At 26.2% G+C, this 27007-nt stretch overlaps 8 protein-coding genes across 8 annotated transcripts; 7 read left to right on the top strand and 1 right to left on the bottom strand.

Annotated features, from left to right (window-relative positions):
* Positions 1–2087: 2087 nt before the first annotated feature.
* Positions 2088–3005, top strand: VNE69_02027 (uncharacterized protein; the record flags this gene model as incomplete). Its single annotated transcript, XM_065472573.1, has 1 exon — positions 2088–3005. The coding sequence occupies one exon, from the start codon at positions 2088–2090 to the stop codon at positions 3003–3005; it is 918 nt and encodes a 305-aa protein (XP_065328645.1).
* Positions 3006–7586: 4581 nt separating this feature from the next.
* VNE69_02028 (uncharacterized protein) lies at positions 7587–7901 on the top strand (the record flags this gene model as incomplete). Its single annotated transcript, XM_065472574.1, has 1 exon — positions 7587–7901. The coding sequence occupies one exon, from the start codon at positions 7587–7589 to the stop codon at positions 7899–7901; it is 315 nt and encodes a 104-aa protein (XP_065328646.1).
* Positions 7902–11019: 3118 nt separating this feature from the next.
* Positions 11020–11889, top strand: VNE69_02029 (uncharacterized protein; the record flags this gene model as incomplete). Its single annotated transcript, XM_065472575.1, has 1 exon — positions 11020–11889. One exon carries the CDS (start codon positions 11020–11022, stop codon positions 11887–11889), a length of 870 nt encoding a protein of 289 aa, XP_065328647.1.
* Positions 11890–13492: 1603 nt separating this feature from the next.
* VNE69_02030 (uncharacterized protein) lies at positions 13493–14401 on the top strand (the record flags this gene model as incomplete). The annotated part of the gene is made up of 1 exon (XM_065472576.1): positions 13493–14401. The coding sequence occupies one exon, from the start codon at positions 13493–13495 to the stop codon at positions 14399–14401; it is 909 nt and encodes a 302-aa protein (XP_065328648.1).
* Positions 14402–17847: 3446 nt separating this feature from the next.
* VNE69_02031 (large subunit GTPase 1 (LSG1)) lies at positions 17848–19029 on the bottom strand (the record flags this gene model as incomplete). The annotated part of the gene is made up of 1 exon (XM_065472577.1): positions 17848–19029. One exon carries the CDS (start codon positions 19027–19029, stop codon positions 17848–17850), a length of 1182 nt encoding a protein of 393 aa, XP_065328649.1.
* Positions 19030–19195: 166 nt separating this feature from the next.
* On the top strand, positions 19196–19999 carry VNE69_02032 (cyclin-dependent protein kinase (PHO85); the record flags this gene model as incomplete). Its single annotated transcript, XM_065472578.1, has 1 exon — positions 19196–19999. The coding sequence occupies one exon, from the start codon at positions 19196–19198 to the stop codon at positions 19997–19999; it is 804 nt and encodes a 267-aa protein (XP_065328650.1).
* Positions 20000–20133: 134 nt separating this feature from the next.
* VNE69_02033 (uncharacterized protein) lies at positions 20134–21513 on the top strand (the record flags this gene model as incomplete). The annotated part of the gene is made up of 1 exon (XM_065472579.1): positions 20134–21513. One exon carries the CDS (start codon positions 20134–20136, stop codon positions 21511–21513), a length of 1380 nt encoding a protein of 459 aa, XP_065328651.1.
* A 4344-nt stretch (positions 21514–25857) lies between these two features.
* Positions 25858–26790, top strand: VNE69_02034 (uncharacterized protein; the record flags this gene model as incomplete). The annotated part of the gene is made up of 1 exon (XM_065472580.1): positions 25858–26790. One exon carries the CDS (start codon positions 25858–25860, stop codon positions 26788–26790), a length of 933 nt encoding a protein of 310 aa, XP_065328652.1.
* Positions 26791–27007: the final 217 nt, after the last annotated feature.

Genomic DNA, 27007 nt, shown 5'->3' on the forward strand with positions numbered 1-27007 from the left:
CTCATATGCGTTTTGTATTTATATCATTTTTTAATATTATGAGCATTTAATGTGCTATTGCTTTTGTTATTGAGATGCATACATATGATTTTTAGATTAGATGCAAACATAAACATTTTTATTAAAAATTTTATCAAAGCTTTTTGAATTTTATGATTCCAAAGTTTTAGAATTAATTTCATAAAAATAAAAAACTCGTTCAATGGAGCAATGATAAAGGTTAAAGTCAACAGTTTACACTATTTTGACTCTCAAAAAACTGAAGATTTCGAAGCATATTTCCCAAATACTGATCAATATAGAATTATTTATATAATTTAATAATACATAGAATTTTAATTGATTGCTTTAAGAATAGTATATATATCAATCGCTGAAACTAGAATGACTAAAAATACAATCTAATGAAAAAAAATCTCGTAAAATATAAATCCATATCAGTAATATTATGTTTTTATGCAAAGTAAGAGCTCCAAATTTTTGCGTTGAACAATTAAAAATACAAGAATCTAGTCTTATACTTAAATTTAAATTGTAAAATGAATCCAAAATAAACAGACAAAACAGATAGTTTGTAACATCGAAGATAGCTTTACAAAATTGCAGTGCAATAGACGGCCATATTCATTCTAAAGAGACAAGTGAGTACTTTTGAGTTGTCAGAAAAAGAACATTCGTTTTTGAACGATTATTGGGAAGTTATTTAAATATTTTAAAACATATTTATGGCAACGCGGAGATTTATTGTGAACCTAGAAAAAAAGCATCCGTTTATGAAGTGCGTTGATGATGTTGGTACAATAACTGCAGACGTAACATAAGCTTATATTCAAATTTATCAGTTTTTATGAAAAAAATGGGTTGTATGATGAACACCTATAAAATAAAGTATAAAATTGTGCAAAAGATTTTCTTATCCTATTGTATTCTGGTCGTATTGCATCTTCTTATGAGCCATAGTTTCTAATTTACATCTTTTATATAATTTATTTATTTCATATAACGTAATTTATTTAGATTTGTTCATAGATAATAATTATTTTTATATATATATGTAAAACAATATGAAAGAAAAATGAATAAAAATTAGAACTTAATAAGAAGGTTTGTAAGCTTACTCAATAAAATCACCTATAAAAAATCTAAAATAATTTGATATACTAAATTTGGTACTTAAAATTCTTTTTTTAAATATTTACCTTCTCTATTTGTGCTTAACACATTTATTTTTCTGCTGTTGACTTGCTATTTTTTTAGAAATTAGAACTTTGATGTTTCGTTAGACCATTTGTGCATGAATGCCACATATTTATATCATTGATCATATTTTAGCTTATAGAATATAATGAGTACTAATTTTTAATCAATAAACCTAATGTTCATTACAAAAAGAAATCATTTTTACACTTTCTTTGCCCTTCTACGTCATTATATTAATTTACACTGAATATATGTTCAACAATACTTAATTAAGTATTTTACTGATAGACTATGCTCCACATGTCCTATTACATCATACTTCGCTTTTGGCATACACATAATCTCTGTGACTTATACTTTTACGTTTAAAATCTTTAAATACAAAATATAATGGCGGTTTATGCATGTTAGTACTATATGTTATTTGATAGTATTATCTCTAACTACCACATTGCATTGGTTTTTTGGTTTAGCTTTTATATAGCTTAAATTATTTTTTCTCAAGTCTCAACTTTTTTCTTATATGTGTTATTGAGATTATTTAAAAACCTCAAGACAATTAATAACGCAAACTAGCGTGATTAATAAACTTATTCATATATTTTTGATAAATAGGGTATTAAAATTTAATTTATTTTATTGTCGCATAAAACTTCGGACATGATTTATGGTAAATCTTGTTTTTAGAAATATTAGCAATTGTTGGTATATGAAAATTAAAAGCCAAAATTTTTATGTCATAATTGATCGACTTCATTGTAACATATATTATAGTTCAAAACTATTTTATGCAACGAATATTAGATTATCTGGAATATTTCTTTAGTAAAATACTACTTTTACCCAAAAAAAATATTAAAAAGGAAAATAATTCTAAACCCCCTATAATGTTGCTATATATTTTATTAGTTGTTAGTTCCAAATTTGCTGATAATAATCAGCTGATCTCACATAATGATGCCAAAAAACAATATAAGAAAAAGAAATTCGTCAATATTGATTTTATCGATAAAAAGAACGAAATTATTGAGACTCAAAAAAAAATAACTAGTAAAAGATCTTGTTTAAGTCTAAAAAGAACTAAAAATATTAAAAGGCCTATTCCCAAAGTTAAAATAGTAGAATTGTCTGAGATAGAAAGTTTTGTTGTTTTCATGAAAACACAATATCATAAAAATAATAATTCTGTTACAGAGGAAAACACGCTCAATGATGAAGAAAAACTGAATCTTTTTAATAATTTTTTAATTTTGTGGGAGAAACAGAAACTAGAATTAAAAGGTACACTTGTAAATTGGAAATTTTATAGTAAAGACAAATATAGTGAATATAAAAATTGTTATATAAGAAACAGCAAATGGATTAAAAATTATAGCGAAATAATAAAAAAATATTTCCCGCAGATTGAATGCGAATTAGAAAAAGCTCCAATAGATGAAATGTCTAAAAAATTAATAACAGAAAATTTAAAATCTATCTCCAGAGCTATGACCTATTTCGAAGGGTTATTTCCTAAGTACATACATTATGGATTGCATGCGAATTTATTGAAAGCTTTATATAAATTGATAATTGAAAGATTTCCCCTCCTTTTTGACTATTTTAATATAACTGAAAGATTTATAAATTTTTATGAAATTATAATAAATCAGCATATTAGAAAAGTGCGGGATTCAAACGATTTGAAAATTATTTTAAAAAAAATGTCTAATAATTTGACAAAAATGTTGTTTTCTTATAAAAACTATATACATGGTGCCAAAGAAATTTTAATATTGCTCGGAGATCTTGAAACTTCCAATTAAATATTTTTAATCAAACAATAGTCATTTTGTCTAATTTTTCAACTTAAATATAAACTTTGGTCATGCTAATTATTGTTACATAAATAAGTCATATTATTAAATCATGAAATCACTTTAAATAATCTCTCATATGTATTCTGTTGAATTTTAGATGACCAGTTAGAAATGTGTAGAATATGCACATTGTTTTATATAAATCATTTACTAGATATTTATCGATGACCATTAAGACTGGGCATAAAAAGCGAATGTGTTAATCTAGCGGAACAAATATGCCTCATTATTTGAATACAATAATACACAAATAAAAAATGCGATTTATATTTGCATCACCAAATGCAATTTAAGTACTGCATCTTAATAAAAAATTCATTGACTATAATTACATATTTTATGCCTTTACTCATGTGCAAATTACTTGAACTCAAATAAAAATTTTAAGATAGCATTTTATGGCCTACATGTTTTCATCTTTATATGTGTCATAGCCTGATGCTATGTCAAGAATTTTTGATATTTAATTTTTATTAAAAATTTCATTAATCATATTTTACAAAAATATTTAAATAAAAGTTTTAAAAGAAGGGTAAGATAAAATGAGAAGAGAAGCATTCAATCAATAGAGGGACAGACTAGGACAAGGGCCAAGATACAATGAATATAACAATTTTTAAAATAAAAGTATTATAAGTAAAATTGAAAACTATTTTAAAGACGGGTGTTATGCCCTGGGCATGACATATAGAACCATAGATTTCCATATTCGGACATAGATGTTCTACCTTTTATGCAAATATTTAAAACATCAAAGTTTTTTTAGTAAAAAAATGCGAATTTGTTTCTTTGACTTACTACCTAGGTTTTTTTTAAATAAAATAATATTTATGAAGCATAAAGGGATTGAAATACTACATACTAAAAAACATACCCATTATTTTTAATTTCATTTTATTCTAGACCCAACCTTTTATGAATCAATGTGATAATATAATAAGGACCTACAAATAACAAAATGTTACTTGGAATACTTTGCAATTTTGTTCCTATAATGTAGCTTTTTTTTCTCCTTGTCTAGGTGCTCTTAGCACAGTGGTAGAATGCAATGCTTCCATTGAGCAATGGCTGGGTTCGATTCCCAGGGTAGGGTAACCTAAATGGTTCTATTTTTTATGATGAAGTTGAATTAACTAAGATGATGAAAATGTCTACGATAATCATTATGTTGTTTCAATGAAAATTTTATGCGCCTAGCCGTAACGGATTAGCGTTTAGTGTAGAAACGCATATTTAGACCAGATGACAGTATCCTTCTTTGGTAAATTAATATTTTAAAAAAATTTTGGAGTGTACAAGCTAGTTAATTTTTATGTCTGATGCCTTCTAGAATAGGATTCTATATCTAACTATGAGACTAGGCGAGGTAAAGTGATAGATATCGTAAACCTTATCTTGCAGATTCAAACACGGAGGCCAAAACTAGTGGGAGGATGGTGCTCAACGCAGCATAATAAAAAGTTGAGTCGGTGATGTGGCTGTGTAAGGAGACGTGTGTACGACACAGATGATCGCAAGTACCTTTGAGCTATTAAATGATGTTTATCTTATACTATTTAAACCATGCGTGCTGTTTATCCGCCGTGTGATCACTCTGGACAGGATTTAAAGTTTAAATTTAAAAAATTCTTTGGATCTAAAGTCCAATGGATATGGCGGGGGTTGCTGCCTCGGCAAGTTATACGGAGGGAATATTTAGTGACGAATCTCTTGATACAAGTGCGATAAAGATCACTCCCTAATCCCTCTTGTTCCTATGTAACGTTTCTCATACCTCTTAATTTCAAAGAAAAAAACAAAATTATAATAGTTCTGTATTCTATTGATAAAATATATTGTTTGATTAATATTAACATTATTCATTACCCGGCCACTAAAATTAAATTCTTTTTATGATACGCTACATGCCAAAGTTTAAAGTTTTTATAGATTTCTAGAATAGTTGTTTATGCTCATCTAATTTGTTGATTTCATTGATAATATTTTTCGAAGTTTTATGCCTACTTTCAATAATTTTTCAAAAATTTACATTTTTTATTTTTTTTTGTAGCTCTACTTATTTTTGTAATCTTAATTTTGTAAATAATGCATTTAAAATGTTTACTTTACATAAAAAGAAAATAAAATTGATTTTGATTTTTACAATTTTTCGGAACATTATTCATGAAAATATTGCAAAAAACGGTGATCGGATATCTATGCGATATTTTTACACCATTCAGCTCATTTTTTACTTTTTGAATGTTTTCTGCAATGTTAGAAGTCCCTCAATTTTTTTACAATTATTCACTTAGTTATATTTGAACTTTATTGCAAGTTTATCAGAATCGAAACTTTATTCTAGTCTAAGTTTTAATTATTTATATAAATTTTATACTTCCCGTCCCATGTCTTCTCGTAAGAAATTATATTTGTCTTGTATTTATAGAGAGATCGTTGATGTTTCAACATCAAATTGAACAATTTAAATTTTCGACTTCAATAAGCAAAGATATTTGAATGATTTAATTCCACCTTAGTAATATAATTCTTTTTTATTTCATCTACTCAAATAAATTATACTTACAAAAATGAAAAAAAAAATTTTATCCTTTAATGGTGTTTTTTACTAAAAAAAAGTAGTATTAGTTGGCATTTTACTTTATAATAGTGAGGATGTGACACTTTAGATATATTTAATATTTTTTTGTTAATTTGCTAGGCTGTAAGGTTATACTATTGTGCATCGTAATTTTTACATAATCTGATTAATAAAGGAGCAGGTCTTTTTTTATTAAAAAAACTTTCTTCATCAATTAATTTATTTAAGCCAAATTATACCTTTTATTTTTGCATTTCATACATAGAAATTTGACTAATGAAGCTAAAGAAACAAAATATAAATTCTATATATTAATGCTTTTTAGTTATCTTCTTGATTATTTTTTATTGTTGTTAAAGACAATTGTAAGTTAAGGGTTAAATTTATTAAATCTATATTCTCAACATCCCCGCTCTAAATTCAGAATTGGGCGATAAATTATCTTTACTACTTCCTACGCCTACTACTGGGCTCTCAAAATAAAAGTGCATTTTTATGTTAACTGACCATGGGCTGCGCTTTACTCTACCGCGTCTTACAATCCCTTCTAGTATTGGTCTTCGAGGTACTTTTTTTCCTTGTTTTTTTTACATGTAGTCTATGGGCATGTGATTATTCTTTACACATGTCTTCCCAACAATGAAATCGAATTTTTTCCGTCTATCTCATTCTTCGACTATAACACAGTTTCTTTTTGATTTTCTTCTCTTTTTAAATCTCTCTGGATTTTTGAACACTATTGGTTCAACTATCTTGCCACGATAGCTTTAATGTGAATAGTGGGATTACCACCACACTCAATCTCGACAACTCTTATGCCAGTTCTTATTACAGTCAATACTGTTTCTCCATAGCTCTTTATAGCTACTTTACGTCTTCACCTATCCAAGTCCCTCGACTGATGCAAGCCATCACCTTCTCTTCTGTTAGACAACCAACCATCCCCTTTCTAACCTAGACTGCATTTTTTTACGTCTCCTGCTTCGACGGAACTTACGATCTCTTCTTTTGTTTTTGTTTGGGTTCAATAATTTTATTCTCCACCATGTTAAAGACAATTGTAAGTTAAATTTAAATTTATTAAATCTATATTCTCAACAATTGTAATTTTTGGATAAAAAATGTTTTAGCAATAAATTCAGAAAAATGATAATATATGGTTTATTTCTGTCTTAAATTTGATGTAATCAAATATATAATACAATTATTATATTGTATTGTTTTATATTTTTCTCTCAATATTTTATTAAGATCTAGAATTTTTAAAATAAATGTAAGGTCTATTTATAACTTTATACAATTGAGCACTTAAACTTTAATTTTTGTTAAGTACAATTCTAAACTTTTAAGATTGTAAACTCAATGGCGATTATATGCTTTCTTGATCTACAAGATAATAAAATTAAGTGTAAAAAAATTTATTACAAAATAGCATGAGATTATGAATTAAGAACTCTTTGTATAAATAGAAGGTTATATTTGTCACTATGTAGAATTATTTGGTTATTTCTAGAAGCATAATTACAAAAAGTTAAAAGAATTGTCTTTTGCCTTTCGAATACAAAATCAGCTCTTTAAACTTTAAAATTACGTAAATCAATATATGATTTACCAAATTTATAATATAGTATCAAATAAACACAATCTTTCATTATATAGAATATGTTATATTTTCGATCACAGGACGGCATTGTAATAAACAATAGAATCAAAGCATATGTATTTGGTAAATTGTTCTTAATAAAATTTCTAAAAGTATAGATATAGATAGGACGGAGGAACAGGATAAAACACAAAAACTTTAAAAATTTGAATATCGGCATCGAAGAACACAATATACACTTATAAAAATACATGTAATTAAGATCTTGCACAAATAGATTATTTGTCAATTGAATTAAATTTTTTTATAAAACAGATACAAAGATAAAAGGTTTTATTTTTAAATGTTGGAATATTTTTTATTGATTATTGATTTCGGACATGGAAATGATAATCTAGAATTTATTCCATGGAGAGAATGGAAATATCAACAAAAAGAAGAAAACGTTAATCAACATTTTGAAAATAACGATCTTAATAACAGAGGATCGCAATCAATAGATGAAAATTTCAGTGTCCAAAAATGTAAAACAACAACAAACGGTAAATTGTTTCTTGAAAACTCACAATCAATCCCATTAAACAAAATAAAAAAGTTTGTTTATTATATGAAACAATACAGTATTCAAAATAATGACATGCTACGTAATATTGATTAATATAACCGTCTCTTAAAATGCTTTGATAGTCTTTTAGATCAGTGAGGAAATGAAAACTTTGGAATAGAGAGGACTACGATGAATTATATGTTTAATACGAACCCTACATTAAATGCAGGTATAACTCCATAATAAGTAATATATGGATGAAAATATATAGTGAAATATTAAACAAATATTTGCCAAATGTTAAAAAGCAAATATAACTTGCTTTACTATCTACAATGTCTAAACAAAACATAATAGACACTATTAATTCTATTGATAAAGCTATGAGTTACTTTGAAACCTTTATGCCAAAAGATTTAAAGTAAAAATCTAGATCCAATATGATAATTTTTTATTATAATTTGCTTAAATATAGGTTGTCTTATCTATTCGACTACTTTTACCTGTGTGGAAAATTTACAAATTTGTATGAAATTATAACAGACGAATGCATTAGAAATAATGCTAACACCTGTAAAGAGCTAATGACACTTATCAATATATCAGAAAAAAGTGAATTTTTGCTCAAAGGTCGAGATGATTTTCTAAATCGAATCAAGAAAAGATTAATATACCTAAAAAATTTGAAAGAAATAAACTAGTCGTTTTTATTCTAATATGCATTAAAAATAATTTTTTGATGTTTATACTGTGAATACAAATGAAAAATAGCGATTTATATAAAACCAAGACTTTGAATGTTATTATATGATCGCATAATAAATAAGAACAAATTTTTTAAAAAAAAAAGAAAAAAGATAATTGCGTGTCAATATTAGTATTTAATATAATTATAATGCTTCATAGACACAATATTACTATATACATTCATGTGCGCAAAATATAGAGAAAAATCGCGGAGGATATAAGCGCTAAAAATACAAGGGATTCGGCTCTATAATGTTACAATAAAGATGGATTATGAATAACTACAAAAGTCTTTAGGGTAGATCAATCAAACTTCTAAGTTTCCTAATGACTAAAAATACATATGGATACTCTCACTTTAGACCAACTAAAATGTTGTTTTAAAAAAGATGAAAACGAAAATATTTAAAAAAGAAATATAAAGAGATAAATTCTTTACATCAAAGCCTTTTTAAAATTAAGCTCACGTAAGGTGCATAATTGTTATTAAATAGTTTATTTATTTATCTTTAAAATTAATTGTATGCTTATTTGCTAAATGAGTGGCGCTTCTCCGTTTTGCTGCCCCATTTTTTTGGGGGCAGCAAAACGGAGAAAAGCAAAAATTTAATAATTTTTATTTTTTTATAAAAGCCCCAAAAATGACAAAAATAAACTTTTATAATTATAGACATCCTTTGTTTTCCAGTCTTGCCTTATGTAAAGACTACATGATAGAGACTGGAATTATTAATTTGATTAGACGATGTGGTTCTTGTGATCATATTGTTGCAAAGCTTACAATATTATTGGAAAGGGAAAGGAAAGATTAGTTTATAGGTGTATGAGAGAAGAATGCAGGGCAAAAAAAAAAGCTTTTTACCTGGCATTAAATTATCATTTAAAATTATCTTTTTGTTGTGTTCTTGCTCCTTTTTAACAGCAATTATAGATTAATTAAATGTTTAATGTGTGTGTCAAATGACACTATTTTAATAAATAAAGCTTAAATTGAGGGAATATATTAGAAAGAAATTTGAAACCGATTGCAAAATCGGTGGATCGGGAGTTCAAGTTGATAAAACTGTACTGTGTAGAAGAGGAACTATTAGAGTTCCATCTAGAGCAGATGATGGAATTAAAGATACTGTATGGATTTTGGGGTTAATAGAAGCTGTAGATAGAAAAAATATTTGTATAGTACAAGTTCCGGATCGAAAAATAAATACTTTAACAAATATAATTGAGATATAGTCTTACCGGGATCATTTCTTATTTCGGATGGCCATCCTAGTTATCCCGGTGTAGCAGCAAATCTAAAACTCAAACACATTATTGTAAATCATTCGATAGGATTTACTAATGAAGAAGGTTTTCATACTAATAATATTGAGAATTTTTCGTCTGGTATGAAATCTGAAATGACTAAACAGCACGAAGTAAAACGTGTGAATATCGAATCTTGGCTCGAAGAAGTTACTTTTAGAAAAATTTTTTATAAATAATGTATATAATAATGAGGAAATGGATGTTCTAATTGATTTTATTAAATTTATTTTTTTTTTGCTGCCCCATTTTTTTTGGGGCAGCAAAACGGAGAAGCACCAAATGAGTTGTTTTTAATATTTTTTTAAAACAGATATTTGCATATGATGCTATAAACTAATGGTATTGAGAATTTTCCTATATATTTATTGTTTCGAAAAATATACAAAAAGTTGAGTTTACTTTTATGCCCATTTATAGGTTATAATCCTAAAATATATATTAACATTGATATAAAATATCTTTTACTATTGATTTGTGTCGCAGATATAAAAAATACATCAAATATATGATTGGCTTTTTATATATATGATAAAAAAGGCCGTCATACGTATTACTGCCTCTTAAAAATATTAAAAAAGTTTTACTGCAATATCGGGTTTTTGGGTCGAATGTTGATGTGGCAAGAATATTTATTTAGAAATTAAGGTGTTTTTAGATGTTTATTTCAGAGATCTCATGTTTGAATGAGTTCATTTTTGCAACATTTTTATGCTGATATATTGAAGTTTCAACAATACCAGTTTTCCGGTCCCAATTTTAATTGTTTGTCATTCTTACGATTTAAAGCAAATTAAATCGAATCTACAAAATAAACTTATGGTACGACTGTATCTACTAATACATTAAAATCTATATAAATCATAGTATATTTAATTAGTTTTTGTATCTGATGACCTTATGAACTTGTTATTCGTAGAATCATACCAAAAAATGTAGCAATTCGCAAACAATAAGTTTTGCACATCTCCACATACATTCCACTTGTACATCTTAGCAATATGAAACATTATTAGGTCAAAAAATAATACCTTGCACTTTATAAGGTATATGGTCAAAAAATATGGATTAAAAGAAAGAATACTCTATATTTTATTCAACAAGACTTACGATCTATAACTTTCCTTAATCATGAATTTGAAATATAATAAAAGAAGAATATTTATATCCCCTATTAATGTTTCTATTCATTTTTTTTGTTTTAGGTTCCGACATCGTCGATAATAATCATTTTATTCCTCGTATTTTAGTTTTTAAGTCACAAAAGGAGAATGAACATGGCATTGTAACTAAGCTCGAACAAAATAAAGTTAATAATAAAAAAAGTGAAAAAATCATAAGAGAAAGGGATTTTTCAAGTAGAAAAAGTGTTGTATCTAGCGAATTATCCAATGTAAAAATGAAAAATATTAAATTGTACGATCTAGAAAATTTTGTCTGGTTTATGAAAGCAAAATATATTGAATATCATAATGCACATAAAGTTGAGAATAATCTCAATGACAACGAAAAATTGAATCTCTTTAATAATTTTTTAATTTTGTGGAATAGTGAGAAAGTAGATGTAGATGGTCCATCTGGTTCATACAAATTTCAGAGTAACAAAATATACAATAGGTATAAAAATTTTTGTCGAAAAAATAATATTTGGATAAAATATTATTGTGAAATTAACAATAAGTATCTGCCTCAAATTAAAAATGAGATAAAACGGTCTTCGATACAAGATTTTTCTAAAAAAATAATAATAGATAATCTAGAACTTATTTCCCAAGCTATGGCTTATTTTGAAAAGCTGTTTCCGAAATATTTAAATTACAGACTACACGCCAATTTGTTAAAAACACTATATAAACTAATAATCGAAAGGTTCCCTCTTCTTTTCGAGTATTTTAATATAATTGAAAGATTTATAGATTTATATGAAATGATCATAAATCAGTGCATAAAAAAAGTTGATGATTCGATCAGAATAAAATTTATTTTGAAAAAGATGTCTTGTAATATAACTAAAATAATTAATGAACAAGATTTTTTTTTTAAATGATGTACACGAAATTTTAAGAATGCTTGAAAAACTTAAACTAACTTTTAAAAATAATATCTGAAATGTAATATTGTGGGTTTCGTTTATTCAATTTATACTATCACCATTAATTGTTTTATCAATTAAACATTTAATATTTTGTTATGTTTTTCATGACAGTATATCAAATTAGACATACTTTTCCACAATAATGTCGAGAAACGTGTTTATAGTTGGTATTCGATCTCATAACCTCGGCTCGTCATTTAAAAAACATGCTCTTATAGTACAATATCTGTTGGAGTCTAAACACAGAGTTACATTTAGATATTTTCTCCTAAATTCTACCACACATCGAAAAATAAGATAAATGTGATTAATATCATAATTTTTATTAAGATTTATAATCTAAATTTTTTTTGCATACACTTATACTTTAGGTTATATTACTCGATATTGTTTTTACGCTTATATAATTTTATGAATATTAATAAATTTATTATTCTGATTCAATCTTATATTTGGAGTATATGATAGTTAAATATTCTAAAAAAGATGTGTTTTGATTTTTTTTTTTTGAAATCGGATTCCACTTATCACGCGTATTTTTTACATATTAGCAGATGTGTTTATTAATTTTCTAAAGTCATCCCAATATCGTTATACTTATTATATTTCAAACCTGTCTTATATTATCAATGTTTATATTGCATTTACTTTTAAAAATCATTTTAATTTTTCTAGTATAACAGCATTTCTTTTATTAACATTAAAATAAAAATTTTACGTAAAAATGTTTCAATAACGGGATGTCGGAGTTAGATTATATTATGGAACTGATTGTCATGTTTATCTTTTAATCTATTTCTGCTAAATTATAAAAAAAAGTTCAATCAGATACTTATCTTCTTTTATTAATATTTTTTTTACAAGTAACAAAACCATTTATGAATATTAGCATCAAATGTCATGTAAGTTAAAAATTTAAACAGTTGTTTTTTTTTCATTTATAGACATTGTGTTGTTTAAATAGATTAATATACAACGATTTTACATAATCGTTCAAGAATGATTTATACATCTTTAAGACAATCTAATGTTACACGAAAAGTATTCAATCATCTAAAAAAGTCTGTTCTGTTATCATAAAGATAATTCTAGACGTTTTAAAAAAAATAGTTAAATAAATCCGCATTGAAAAAAGTATTTTATCGTGCTAGTAAATTAAAATTTTGAATTTATCTATCTAGCTGCTATAATGAAAATATTTATAATTTAAAATCTCTTAGAATAATTTAATTATGCTTATTTTTAATAAATTATTTAGTTTTAATATCTATAAACACAAGAAATTCTATAGTTGCAAATAAACTTAACCTTAAACAATTTTCAATTATTACATGTATAATAAATACATTTTATTTATAAAATAGTTTGATTAAATATTTTTTTTATTATTTTTTCTGAGACCAAACATATGAGACACGTAATGTTTTAATTTATGAAATACACATAGTAATATTGACTCAATATTGAATACTGTGAAAATATCGCGTAGTTTTCGAATATTTATACAATAACTAATTTTTATACTTTAAATAAATATCTTTTATTGCCCATATTAATGTTACAATATATTTTATTAGATGTTAGTTTTGGACTTGCAAATGATAAATACGACGTTCCAACCACTCTAGTATGTGAAGACCATCGGAACTATCTACTTAATAAATTACAATACGAAAACAACAATTTAAGCAAACTCTATTCAAAACCAACAGATGATAGATTTTGTCCTTATAATCAAAATAAAGTCACAAAAAGCAACACTCAAAACAAAAAATCAGAAATAGAACTATTATTTGGAATATTTAAATTTGTTACTTACATGAAACGCTATAATATTTATAACAATGACGTACACGACAATATTGACTATTCCAATCGTCGTGTTAAATGTTTTTATGCTCTTTTGCATCAGTGGGAGAGTAAAAAAATAGAAATAGAGAGGACTAATAAGAAATACAGATTTATTGACAATGATATTTGCAAAAAATATATTTCTAGCTACTGCGGTAATAGTAGATGGATGAAAAACTATAGTAAAATTATAAATGAATATTTCCCAAATATTAAAAACGAGATCGAAAATTCAAAAATAGAAAAAAAATTTAAACAATTAATATTAGAGACTTTAGATTCTATTAAACGTGCCATGGTATACTTCGAAAGCATAAATCCTAAAAATTTAAGTTATTACAGCCATGGAAATATACTAAAAGTACGATATACTTTGTTGATCTATAGATTACCTTATTTATATGACTATTTTGATTTATGTGGAAATTTCATAAATTTATATGAAATAATAATCGAGCAGTACATCAAAAAAATAGACAATAGCAACAACATGATAAAAACATTATTCTTGATGTCTGAAAAAATCGAAAAAATAATAATACATCGTGAAAGTTTTTTCGAATTGATTAAACAAAAAATAAAATGGCTCGAGAATCTTAAAGAAATAAATTAAACTTATAATAATTTTCTAATAAACACCCTTTGAATAAAAATTCACAATAGGCCGTGACATCTTATAATTTATAATGTAAGTATAATACAATCACAACGTCTACGCTAATGCTTTGTAATCTCGTAAAATATCTTTACATATAGACAAATTCATTTCTTTGCATATAAATTGATTGTATTGTATCCTATTTAAAAAAAATTTATCGAGAAGACGGCTGTTATTAAGTTTAAATTTTTTTTATAGGTTTTAAGCTCAGTTTGTTAGTTTGGTGGGGGTTTAATTGAATTCATTTTCTATGACTACAATAAAAAAGTTCTTTTATACATATAAGTAGACTTTTTGAAAAATTACAAAATAAAGTATCATCATGTGTTTATATTAATGAATTTTATGAATTCTTGTGGAGAGGATGCTTTTAGTAAGATTTTTAAACGATATTAAAATATGCCTTGCTTTTAAGAATATTTTTCACATACATTTTGTAATTATACTATCTTGTTTTTTTGTAAAAATATAATTTTTTTAACCAGGCATAATGCTTATATATGAACCAAAAAAACTTTAAATGAATAAATTTTATACATCTACTTAATTGTATATTAGTATTGTAATAAATACGATTTTATATTACGATATGTATACAAATATTAAATTTTTCGGGTTAAAACTAGAATTGTGCCCTATATAAAAACTTGGAATGGTTCGGTAGCAAAATAACAAAAATTACATAGAAGAAGGATTGTATTTTGAATCAAATCGAGGGCATTACAGCCATGACTTAAAAATTTTTTCTTGCTGTACAAAATTTGAATGTACAAGACAGCACTTATCAAGAAAAAAACTGCGCAGTGAAAGCCAAGTAAGACTAGATACTGGATTTTGAGGATTGTTGTGAATTGTTAATTACATACCTACTTAGGCCGTAAAACATATTTATTTGACTACTATAGATTATTTATTTTATATATTGATATATTTTGATAAAAGAAAGCTGTTCGATGTCTTTTTAAATTACTTTTTAATACTTATATCATCAAATTTTTATTTTTTATACACTAAATTGTATGTATCACATTAATCCTCTGTTGTATGATCCTATAAAAATAAAATAATAATATAAACATTCTTTTCCTTAATTTTTAAATGTCATGATAGCAATTTTTGAAAATTTTTTCACAAATAAAATTGATGGTGATGTAATTATGTAGTATAGATTACTGAAATGATATTTTCATTTTAACGTATTGTGGTTAAAATTATAATTTGAATATAAAAATTGTGAAATAATTAATATGCGATATATGCAAGAGCAAATGTATAGGGGTACTAACAAATATTCTTTATAATTGCATTAACTACACTATAAAAATAAATTTAAAAATTATAATAAAATTAAACATATATTTTATTTTAGTTTTATTGAAATCCTTCCACAAATTTTATGTAAAATCATCTTATTGTTCATTTCTTCACATATTTAAAATATAGTTATTTCATGTGTTCCTATATACCGATTTATTATGTAAATGAATTGGATTCAAACAATACTAGTTGTAAATTTTAGAATCGTATTATGATTATTAATTGACTTTTATCACATTTCTCCTATTACATCTGACAACATAACGGTCTTTAACTTTCGACTTGCTATTTTTAATTGAATTTATTTTAACTTGTTGTTCCGTTATAGGATATTTTCATAGTTGAGTTAAGTTTACTAAAATTCTAATTTTTTAAATAAATACCGATAGCTTTTATTCAAGCATTATATTACAATGTTATTTTGTAACTTGAAACAGCTATCCGTCCCCATAAACAAAGAAAGAAACTTGGCTTTTTTAAAAATAATAATAAACTATTTCTTGCAATGTCTTAAATAACTTGTCGGCTATACATAAATTATTTTGAGACATGTTCAAACATTATCATAATTTTGATTATGTTACTATCATTAACATTATATCCAGATAGAACGATTTATTGTTGCTTTATTGTACATAAAATAAAAAATAGTAATTGTTTTATAATACTTTTTGATTTAAGTTCGTGTGAATTTATTTGTCCGTTAACGTATTTTAATTAAATATTCAGTATCATGTGTTTTTCTTTACAAATATTTAGTTATCTATATTACTACACGTTTTAAATCTAATATTTTTCGAGAATACCTCGGTTTGCTTTTTACAACGTTAAAGCTTATCAAGTCAACATATAAAGATAACGGTGTCGTGAGAAAACTGTACCTCTAAATTCGATTTTATCCACAATAGATGGCTAAATATCAATACAGAGACGATTGGTTTTTTTTTTAATAGGCTTTATACTTTTATAGATAAAAACTACAAACTTTTAAGATTCAAAAAAAATGTAATTACTTGATTTGCTACTCTTACTTTACGCCTTAAATATAATTTATTTTTATATCTATACAAATATTACTCGAGGTCGCTTTTGCATATTTGAAATATTATGCAACTCAAAATTACTTTTGTGTTTTAACGAATAAAAATTTTCAATAGTTACTGGACTTCAAATGTGTACGATTCGACTTTCAGTCAAAAAGTAAACGTTGGTTGTTATATCAATTCTTGGTTCTACATTTAATGTTATAAATGTATTTCTCGAATGCGTGACCTTCAAAACATCGTTTAAATATTCTTTCACCTAAATTAAACCGACATCTTTGTTGTGCAGACTTGTTTTACAATTAAGAGAAGCTAAATTATTAAATTTTAAAATATATTTATATATATATTTGTTAAGTGTTTTAAAAACCTTTGATAGATAAATTAAAAAAAATATAAGGAAAAATAAAAATAAAATTTATGAATTCTTTAGTTTTACAATATAAATATATTTTATACTTTATGATTTAAGATTGTTTAATTTAAAAACAAACAGTTTGAGCAAAACCTTCCCGAGATAAGTAAGAACTAGAATATTCTTATGTGAATTTTTTTAAACAAAATTTTTTAAAAAATCCTTGACGTAAAATTTTAAATGTAATGATAAATAATTATTCTTTAATTTATCTAAGCTAAATCATTCGTTAAAAGCGGGGTTTGATTGACCAATCATAGTTTAGTTTATAATTACAGTAGAAAATTTTTTTAAGATTAATTTATTTTGTTTAATATATTGTAAAATAAGATAAAAGATCGTCAAAATTAGGATATAAGTATCTGTCATTTATATAAGTTTAGATATTAAACATATTATTTGTTTAAATTTTCCTTGTGCAAACCAGATGTTCAGAATGTTCTTTTAGAGGTTATCATGGAAGCTAGTAAAGAAAGCAAAATATTTGCATGGCATAGGCGGCTATAAAAAAGACCAGATCCGACAAAAGCCGCCTAAATAGTTGCACAATTTCGAGATCTATGAGATAGAGATAAAACAACACACATCCTTGTGAAATGAATAAATTCAATATTTTCTTTAATTTCTTATTCTAGTTGCTTGTCAAATTCATATTCTTCATTACCATTGTATTTTTCTTCTATTTTATCATATTGAATATTTCCACAAAATAAATCTTTTACAATATTTTTGATGGTTTGCGATACGGATAAATTTCTGTGACATGCTAGTGAATTTATAAAATTAATTTCTTCTAAAGTAGTATTTTTCTGTTTTACTACTTCAAATTTATAATATTTTGCTAATTTTTCTATTCCTATAAAGTTTAAAACATCGTATAAACTTGATTTCAAATCAACTATTTTATCCACATTAAGAATTCCGTTAAGTAAAAGATTGGTCTTAGAATGTTTTGGAAAAACGAGTCCCGGGCAATCTAATAAAATTTTATTATCTGAAAAATATATTGTTTGTATAAATTTAGTTTTACCAGGTGTTTGACTGACTTTAACTTTCTTTTTGTTTAGTAGCGCGTTTATAGTACTACTTTTCCCTACATTCGGGTATCCAATAAATCCAATAGTTTTTTCCTTTACATTTCCTAAAAAATCAATAACTGGTTGGATATTAGTAACTGCCGAATAATAAATAAACTCGAATCCTTCTACTTTTATTTTTGTATTAGTCAAATCCGCCTTATTTGATAGTATCACATGTTTTTTATTTGGATACATTTTCAAAATATCTTTGTTTATAAAAAAATTAGGATTTCTAGAGTCAATAATTTGAATTATAATGTCTGATCTTTCACAAGTAATCCAAAATTGTCTCCAAATTTCTATATTTCTCTCGAAAATGTACTCATAATTGATTTTCTTCCATTCGTTAAAAAGGGTCAGTTCATTTTTCTTATATTGTTCTTTTGTTGAATTATCATATGCCAATCTTGGTGGGATGTTAAGTGATAAATTAATCCCTTGAAAATCATAAACATCTTCAAAGTCGTTTTCATTTTCTATTTGCTCCATTTTAGAATTGAATATTTTCTTGTTATTTATAAGTAATAATTCTGATAATTTATCTGCACCAGTATATTCCGTTATAGAATTTTTATTAATAACGGCTTTTTTAGAACAACTTAAATTAAGTTTTTTTTCTTTTTTAATTTTTTTCTCTGCTTGAAAACTTCTTTCTGTTTGATTTTTTAGTATTTGTAGACTTCCAAATCTTTTTTCTATTATTGATTTACCAAATTCAAATTTATCCATTTTGAGGGCAAATTCATTAAATAATTTATGAAGAAAAAATATTGGATAAAATTTCTTTATTGAGAAAAATGGGATTTATTTTAGAATTTGTTTTTATTAATTTTTTATAACGTTGTTGATTTGTTTTTGACAACTAGTTAAAATTTGACAGTTTTTTGTCCATAAAATGTCCAAATATATTCAAGGAAGAAAAATTGGATCGGGAACTTATGGTGAAGTATACGAAGCCTTAGATATAGAAAGTAATATGAAAGTGGCTCTGAAAAAAATTCCTCTGAATGATACTGAAGGTATGCCCGGCACTGCATTAAGAGAAATTTCAATATTGAAGAAAATTAAACACACCAATATAATTTGTCTGTATCGTGTGTTGCATACAGATAAGCTCTTAACATTAGTATTTGAATTAATGGATTATGATTTGAGGGAATATTTAATTAAAAATAATACTAATCCTGTAATCTTAATTAATCAATTAATTTCCGGAGTAGCTTTTCTTCATAGAAACAAAGTCGTTCACAGAGATTTGAAACCACAGAATATTTTAATAGATAGACATGGAAATTTAAAAATCGCAGATTTTGGCTTATCAAGAAGTTTAGAAATAAAAGTACCTCCTTATTCATGTGAAGTCGTGACTTTATGGTATAGATCTCCCGAACTTCTTTACGGTGTCACAGATTACAGTTATTATGTTGATATATGGAGTTTGGGCTGTATTATTTACGAAATCTTTGCACTTGAACCATTATTTACTGCAGAGACGAAAATGCAAATGTTAGATTTAATTAATAATTTAATAGGTAAGGGGAAATCAAATTTTAAAAATTTTTTATGTGTAAAATTAAATATTCCTGATTTTTTTATAGATATCATTATAGGATGTTTAACTCTCGATTGTAGGTATCGATTAACCGCCGAACAAATTATAGATATATTAGAATATAATTATAATAAAAGAGACGTCTAATTTGCGTTAAAAAATAAAAACTATTTAGACCATTTATTAAAAGAACTTCTTTGATAGTATTTTATACTTATTAATTATACGATATTTTTACATTAAAATCATATAAAGTTGATAAATTTTTATTTCCCCCTTTTATGCTTCATTACATTATATTAGTTTCAAGTTCAAACTCAGGAAAAAATTTTGAATCTATCCCATGTGAAAGTTTACAATCCATATACGATTTCAAAACTTTTAATTTACATCAAATTAATACAGAGCACAATAATTCGAATTCGCAGAAAAGTAGAGACTACGATACTTTGAACTCTACTCAAATTAACGAACACATTCCGTTCAACACACAAAATAGCAATGATTACAGTAATTCCTTTTATTATCCAAATATTAGCGATTATAATATTACGAATTTTTCACAAAAAGCTAACAACTTTTATAATTTTGATTTACAACAAAATAATACAGACCATTTGCCTATTATTCCTCACCAAAATGTACTCGACAAACATACTTTTAATTTACAACAAAACAATACATATAATTTTTTGGTAAATCCTCAACAAAATGTCCTCCACAACCATACTTTTAATTTACAACAAAACATTATATACTGTTTTAATATTAATTCCCAACAAAATGCTTATACCAACGGCAATAAAAATTTACAGCAAGATTATGTCTGTGTAAACACTTTTAACTTAAAAAAAAATATTTGTGATGACAATAACTATCGTTTTCAACAAAATAACAATCATGAAAGTCACTATGTACACAATAAAGAAACAAAAAAAAGAACTAAGCCATATACAAGAACTTTTTCAGAACAATACATTCCTTACTATCAGATAAGAAGGCCTTCATTCTCTTCAACGTTGGCCTTTGTTGCGGTTTTGAGAGATAATTATACGAATATTACAGATTATAATGACAGGCGAATCTTTTACTATCATTTACTTCATCAGTGGGAAAATGAACACTTAGATATAGAATTGGCTTCAGATAAATTAAAATTCCCAGACAGATATATTTATTATAAATATAGATACAATTCCAATATGACTGGTAAATGGTTAAAGAACTATAGGGAAATATTATATAAAGATCTGCCACAGGTAAAAAATGAGATAGAAATTTCATCTGTGGAAGAAACATATAAAAAAATAATAATTGAAAATATTGATTCTATTTCCCGAGCTATGGGTTATTTCGAAACACTTTACCCAAAAGGGTTAAGTTATGCATATCATTCAGAAATATTAAAATTTAGATATAAGTTAATAAGCATTAGATTGCCGTGTCTTTATGAATATTTTAGTATCATTAAAGGTTTTTTAGATTTATACGAAATGATAATTGAACATTTTATAAAAAAAATAGCTAATTCTATGGCGCTGAAATCAATTTTAAATAATATGACAATCAATGTAAAAATAATATTATATAATTATGAGGACTACCTCAAAGATATAAAATATAAACTAATACTACTTGAGAACCTCATAGAAGCTGATTAAAAACTATTTTATTAGGTAAAAAAGAAATTACAATTTATTAAATTTTTTGTTCAGCATATCTTTTTCTGTTAACGTCTATGATTATCTTATATTTCGTAAAATATATCAAAAATAAGGTTATTGAATAATAATTTATTTGGTTTTTCTTTTTTTGCAATACGTCTCCTTATTAACTATCAGAAATAACCCTTATCTATTGCTTTTTCGACTTCAACGATGACTTTTCAGCGATTGATATCATTTTCGATAGTTCACAAAGGACTTTTTGTGTAATATTGGATGCCTTGTATTGCTTTTACTCTATTTTCTATTATAAAATACGACCTTATATCTTAGTTCTTGTGTTCTTTGTTATTACAAAAGTATTATTAACAATGTTATTTTTCTAATGTCAATTTTTTTCGATTGTAAATATGGTAAATCTCCGTATTCTTGCCATTTATAATATAAACTGTGTCGTAGATTCTAGGTATTTTTTAGCATATGGCGGCACATAAAAAGTTATTTGATACAAATATTCAAAATAAAAATCGGATAAAAAAAAATATAAATTTTATTATAGTTTAATTTGATGATTTTTGTTAATGTAAAATTTTATATAAGTATAAATACGAATTTAAATTTTACAATTTCGAAGCATTTTTTTGAGAATAACTTGATTTGTTGCATAAAAGGGAATAATTACCCTAATCAAAAAAATCGATGGGTTTAATTAGTGCAATATATGAGATGTTATATATTCTTATATTTTTGATCCCTAATTATGATAAATAAATACATGGGGGCGATACCGAATTGTAAGTTAACAAGTGTTGGCTGTGGTCAAGAGGCCAGAAGGTTATTAGAAGAGTTTAAGAGGATTGTTTATGGATTAGTATTGTCTGATTATGATTTTGAGAAAAATGTAAAGAAGGAGATTTTTGATCTTGGAACTGATGAGTTGAAAAAATTTATGGTTAAGAATATTAAGATTGGAGATCATTGGAAAGTTATGGAAACCAAATTAGAGGAATTGGTTAAAGTACAGGAGGAAAAGGGTATGAGATTACGGATGATTGAGGAGGTCACAAAGATTGTGGCAGAGGAGATTAGAAATATTAGTAGAGAGGAAAGAATATTTGAAAATAGAGGAACAATGAGATGTTATAATTGTTCAAGAATGGAACATAAGAGTCAGATGTGTTATTATAGATATAGAAATGTTAAGAATAAAGACGAATGTGACAAGATTAAAGATGAAGGTAGCAGTAGCTGTGATGAAAGGACTTATAGGAACACATGGAATGCTAAAAGACAAAAGAAACAAGAATGGAAGACAAGAAATAAAAGATGTTATGATGAGGTAGAAAAGAACGGTCTAACATTATAAGACATGAGAAAGAGGTTTAGGAACGTTATAGACAACGAAGAAGAGAAAATAAGATATTGTAAAATTGAAAAATGCAGAATCAAAACTGAAGAAGGTAAGAAAGTTGTAAGGAAAGGTCAGCAGGTGCCACAAGCGCATAAAGAAGAGCTGAGAAAATATATTCAGAGGTTAGAGACAAGGAATGTCATAAGAAGATCGACGTCGGAATGGAGAAATCCGATTAAAGCTTTAGTTAAGCCAGATGGAAGTATAAGACTGGTTAGCAATCTCATAGCATTAAATGATTTAGTGGAGAAAGACCCCTATAAATTAGTGAACATTAGGGATATCATAAGGAACACGCAAGGATCGAAGTTTTTCAGTGTTATATACCTTAAGGGGGCTTTTTATGGAATCGAAATAGAAGAGCAAGACAAGCATAAGACTGAATTTGAGTATGATAAGATAGTATATGAATGGAATAGTATGGTCATGGGGTTTAAAAACTCGCCTCAGATCATGCAGAGAATTATGAATAAGATTTTTGAAAAACATTTGGGTGGTAAAATAAAAGTATACATGGATGATATAGTGATTCAAGCGAAGACTAGAAAAGAACATGATAAATTATTTGTAGAAGCGATGAAATTGTTAAAACGGAATAATATGCGGATAAATTCAAGGAAAATTCAGTATTGCCAAAAGGAAGTCAAGTTATTGGGAGTTACATTAAACGGAGATGATATGATGCCGTCTGAAATCAAGAAAAACGAAGCACTAGAGTTTCCAACGCCGCAAAATGTGTCTGACATAAGAAGATTTTTAGGACTGAGTGGATGGTTTCGAGGATTTATTAAGAATTATGCGGAGAAGACATTATATATGACTGAAAGTTTGAAAGGTAAAAGTAAAGTATTGAATTGGACTGATGACTTAAATAAAGAGTTCGAAAATATAAAGGAAACGTTAAGAAGTATGAGTAAGTTGAAAATTGTAAACTATGACAAGGAATTTTTATTAAGAACTGACGCGAGCAATATAGGAATGGGCGCAGTACTCATGCAGAAGAATGATAAAGAAGAGTGGGTGCCAGTACAATGGGCATCGAAGAAATTCACCCTGACGGAAACTAGATATGGTATAAGTGAAAAGGAAATGTATGCCATATATTGGGGAATAAAGAAATTTGAGTATGAGTTAAGAGGACGAAAATTTAAAGTAGAAACGGATCACAAAGCATTGGCGGAAATAAGAAGAAAGCCATGTTTTAATAATAATAGAATTAATCGATGGATTGAAAAGATCCAAGAATTTGACTTTGAAATAGATTACAGGAAACCAGAACATATGGTCGTGGCGGATGCCTTGAGTAGGATACACGAGGAGGTTGATCCAAGAAAAGAAATGATAAAAAAAAAAGAAGTGAGCGTCAAATTGAAGGTAAATGGTTGAAGCACGTCGAGACAATAGACGGTAAAGAATACTGGAATTTTGATTCGGGGAGGAAAGCATTGATTCCTAAAATAAAAGAAAGAGATGAGCTTATGAGACGTTATCATGAAGAGCATGGACACAGATGACTAGAAAGCATGTATTATGCCATGAAGTTTGATTATTATTGGCCAGGAATAAAAGAAGATATAGTGAAAATAATAAAAAGATGCGAGGAGTGTCAAATTTACAATAGGAAAAAGTCTGGAGGATGTGATTTTGTTGCTACAAGCAGGTATTTAGAAAACGTAGCGTTAGATTTAATTGATTTTGGAGATAAGGGCAAATATGTATTAGTTGCGATAGATTACCATACGAGGATAGCGTGGGGATGTGTATTATACGATAAGAAGAGATCCTCTGTGGCCCAGTTTATTGAGAACTTATGTAGAAATGGCAGGAGGCCGAAGGAAATAATAACGGATAATGGGAAGGAATTTGATAATGTTGACTTTAAGGATTGTGTAGAAAATTGGATATAACCCATAAAAAGGTGAGTGTCGAGTCTCATAGAAGCAATAATAGAGTTGAAAGTGTTATAGGAACGCTTAGAGAGCTAATATTTAAAATGAGTAAAGAGACGGCGAGTTTTAAAGACATAGTGATGGAAAGCTTTAAAATTTATAATAATAGTTACCATGAAGGTATAAGAAGTACTCCCAATGAAGCGGTAAAAGACAATACGGGAAAAATGATGATATTAAATGGACCAGAAGGAGACTACAGTAAAAGATTTGTTAGAAGATATAGAGAGCGGTTTATTGAAGGACAACGAGTAAGGATAGCTGAGAAAGAAAACATCAAAGGATGTAATAAATACGAAAAGGGAAGGTTTTTAGACGAAGGTATTATAATGGTGATATGCCCTGGGGACTCGTATGTTGTGAAGCTATCTAATGGGCGATATGTTAAAAAGAGACATTATGACTTGAAAAATCTGCTTGGGGTTAATGGTGATGTAGGAGACTAACCGTCTTGGAGGGGGGATGTTATATATTCTTATATTTTTGATCCCCAATTAAGATAAATAAATACATGAGATATTTATTAAATTCAAGGAATATTATCTTAAAAATACATATACGCAAATAAAATAATTAATTATCAATGAACGCTACAAATATGCTGCAATTTTATTGTTACTACAAATCATCATATATGTGTTATTTCATTTAACGTAATACATGGTAGAAAATAAAGGAATTTCACAAATTTTTGTTACCTATGATATTTAATGCAAATAAAAAACATATTTTAATTTTTAAATAAAGCTAAAATATAATTAGAAACAAAGAAGATAAATTTTTAAACTGTATTTTTTTCCTTGCAATCAAATGTTGCTGTTTAATGTATCATTAATTTACAATTTAAAATTATACTTTGTTCCATGCAATTAAATTTCTTATACATAAACAGTATTTTTTGTTAAGTATATTTATTTTAATATAAAACCATCAAAAACATTTTCTTAGGATATAAAAGATACTTTATCAATATCCCTAATTATGTTTGTTATTTTATTGATTATAGATTACGGCCTAGGAAATGATAATCCAGACTTCACTTCAATAAAAAGATTTTTTTACGAGCCAAAGCGACTTCTGATTAAATGTAAATCGAAAAATAACGATTATGATAAACAAAAACTTTATTCTTTTAACAAAAGACATTGTGCTTGTAAGCATACGTCAACACTTACAGATGCTTCTTTAAATAAAAAAATACAGTCAGTAAATATGCAAAATATTTCAAAATTTATGGATGAAATGAAAAAATACAATCTAAAAAATAGTGATATCCTTGGAAATATTGATTATTATAATCGTCGTATTAAATGTTTTGACAGCCTTTTGCGTCAATGGGAAAATGAAAATTTTAATATAGCCATGACGCCCGAAAAAGTTGTATTCTCTAATACAAATAATCATAAAAAATTTATGTCTGATAAAATAATACATAATCGATGGATGAGAAACTACAATGATTTATTAAAAGTATATTTGCCGCTGATTAAAAACGGGATAAAAAATTCATCTATATCTCAGATCAGTAAAAAAACAATAACTAAAAAAATTGACTCTATTATGAGAGCAATGTCGTATTTTGAAAACTTAGAACCAAAAAATTTAAGGTTCGACTGCTATAGTAATGTTGTAATTTTTCGATATAATTTGATAAGTTATAGGTTTCCTTACTTATTTGACTATTTTGATTTGTCTGGGAGATTTGTAAATTTATATGAAATGATAATTATACATGACATTGATAAAGAATTTAATAGTATCAACATGATAAACATACTAAGTGGTATATCGAAAAAAATCGAAAAATTAATCAAAACTCGTGATGAATATATAAATTCCATAAGAGAAATGCTAAAATACTTGGAAAATTTAAAAAATATGAAACAAGTTTCGCTCGAATATTTCGAAAAATAAAACATTTTAAAGTAATTAGTTATTTTTTTACTTTAATCTAGATTATGCAAATAAAATTTAATTTGGCTGTCTTTCTTCAATTTTTCTGTTTCCTCTTCATTTTTCGAAAAATAATTAAAATACTTTTATTATTTGCAAGAAAAATTGAATAGAGATATTTTTCGATTAGGTTAGAAATCCAACATGATGAATTTGGGGACCATTAATTACATTTCGG

The sequence above is a fragment of the Vairimorpha necatrix genome, chromosome 2 (assembly GCF_036630325.1).
Source record: "Vairimorpha necatrix chromosome 2, complete sequence".
In the NCBI taxonomy this organism is placed as follows: Eukaryota; Fungi; Microsporidia; family Nosematidae; genus Vairimorpha; species Vairimorpha necatrix.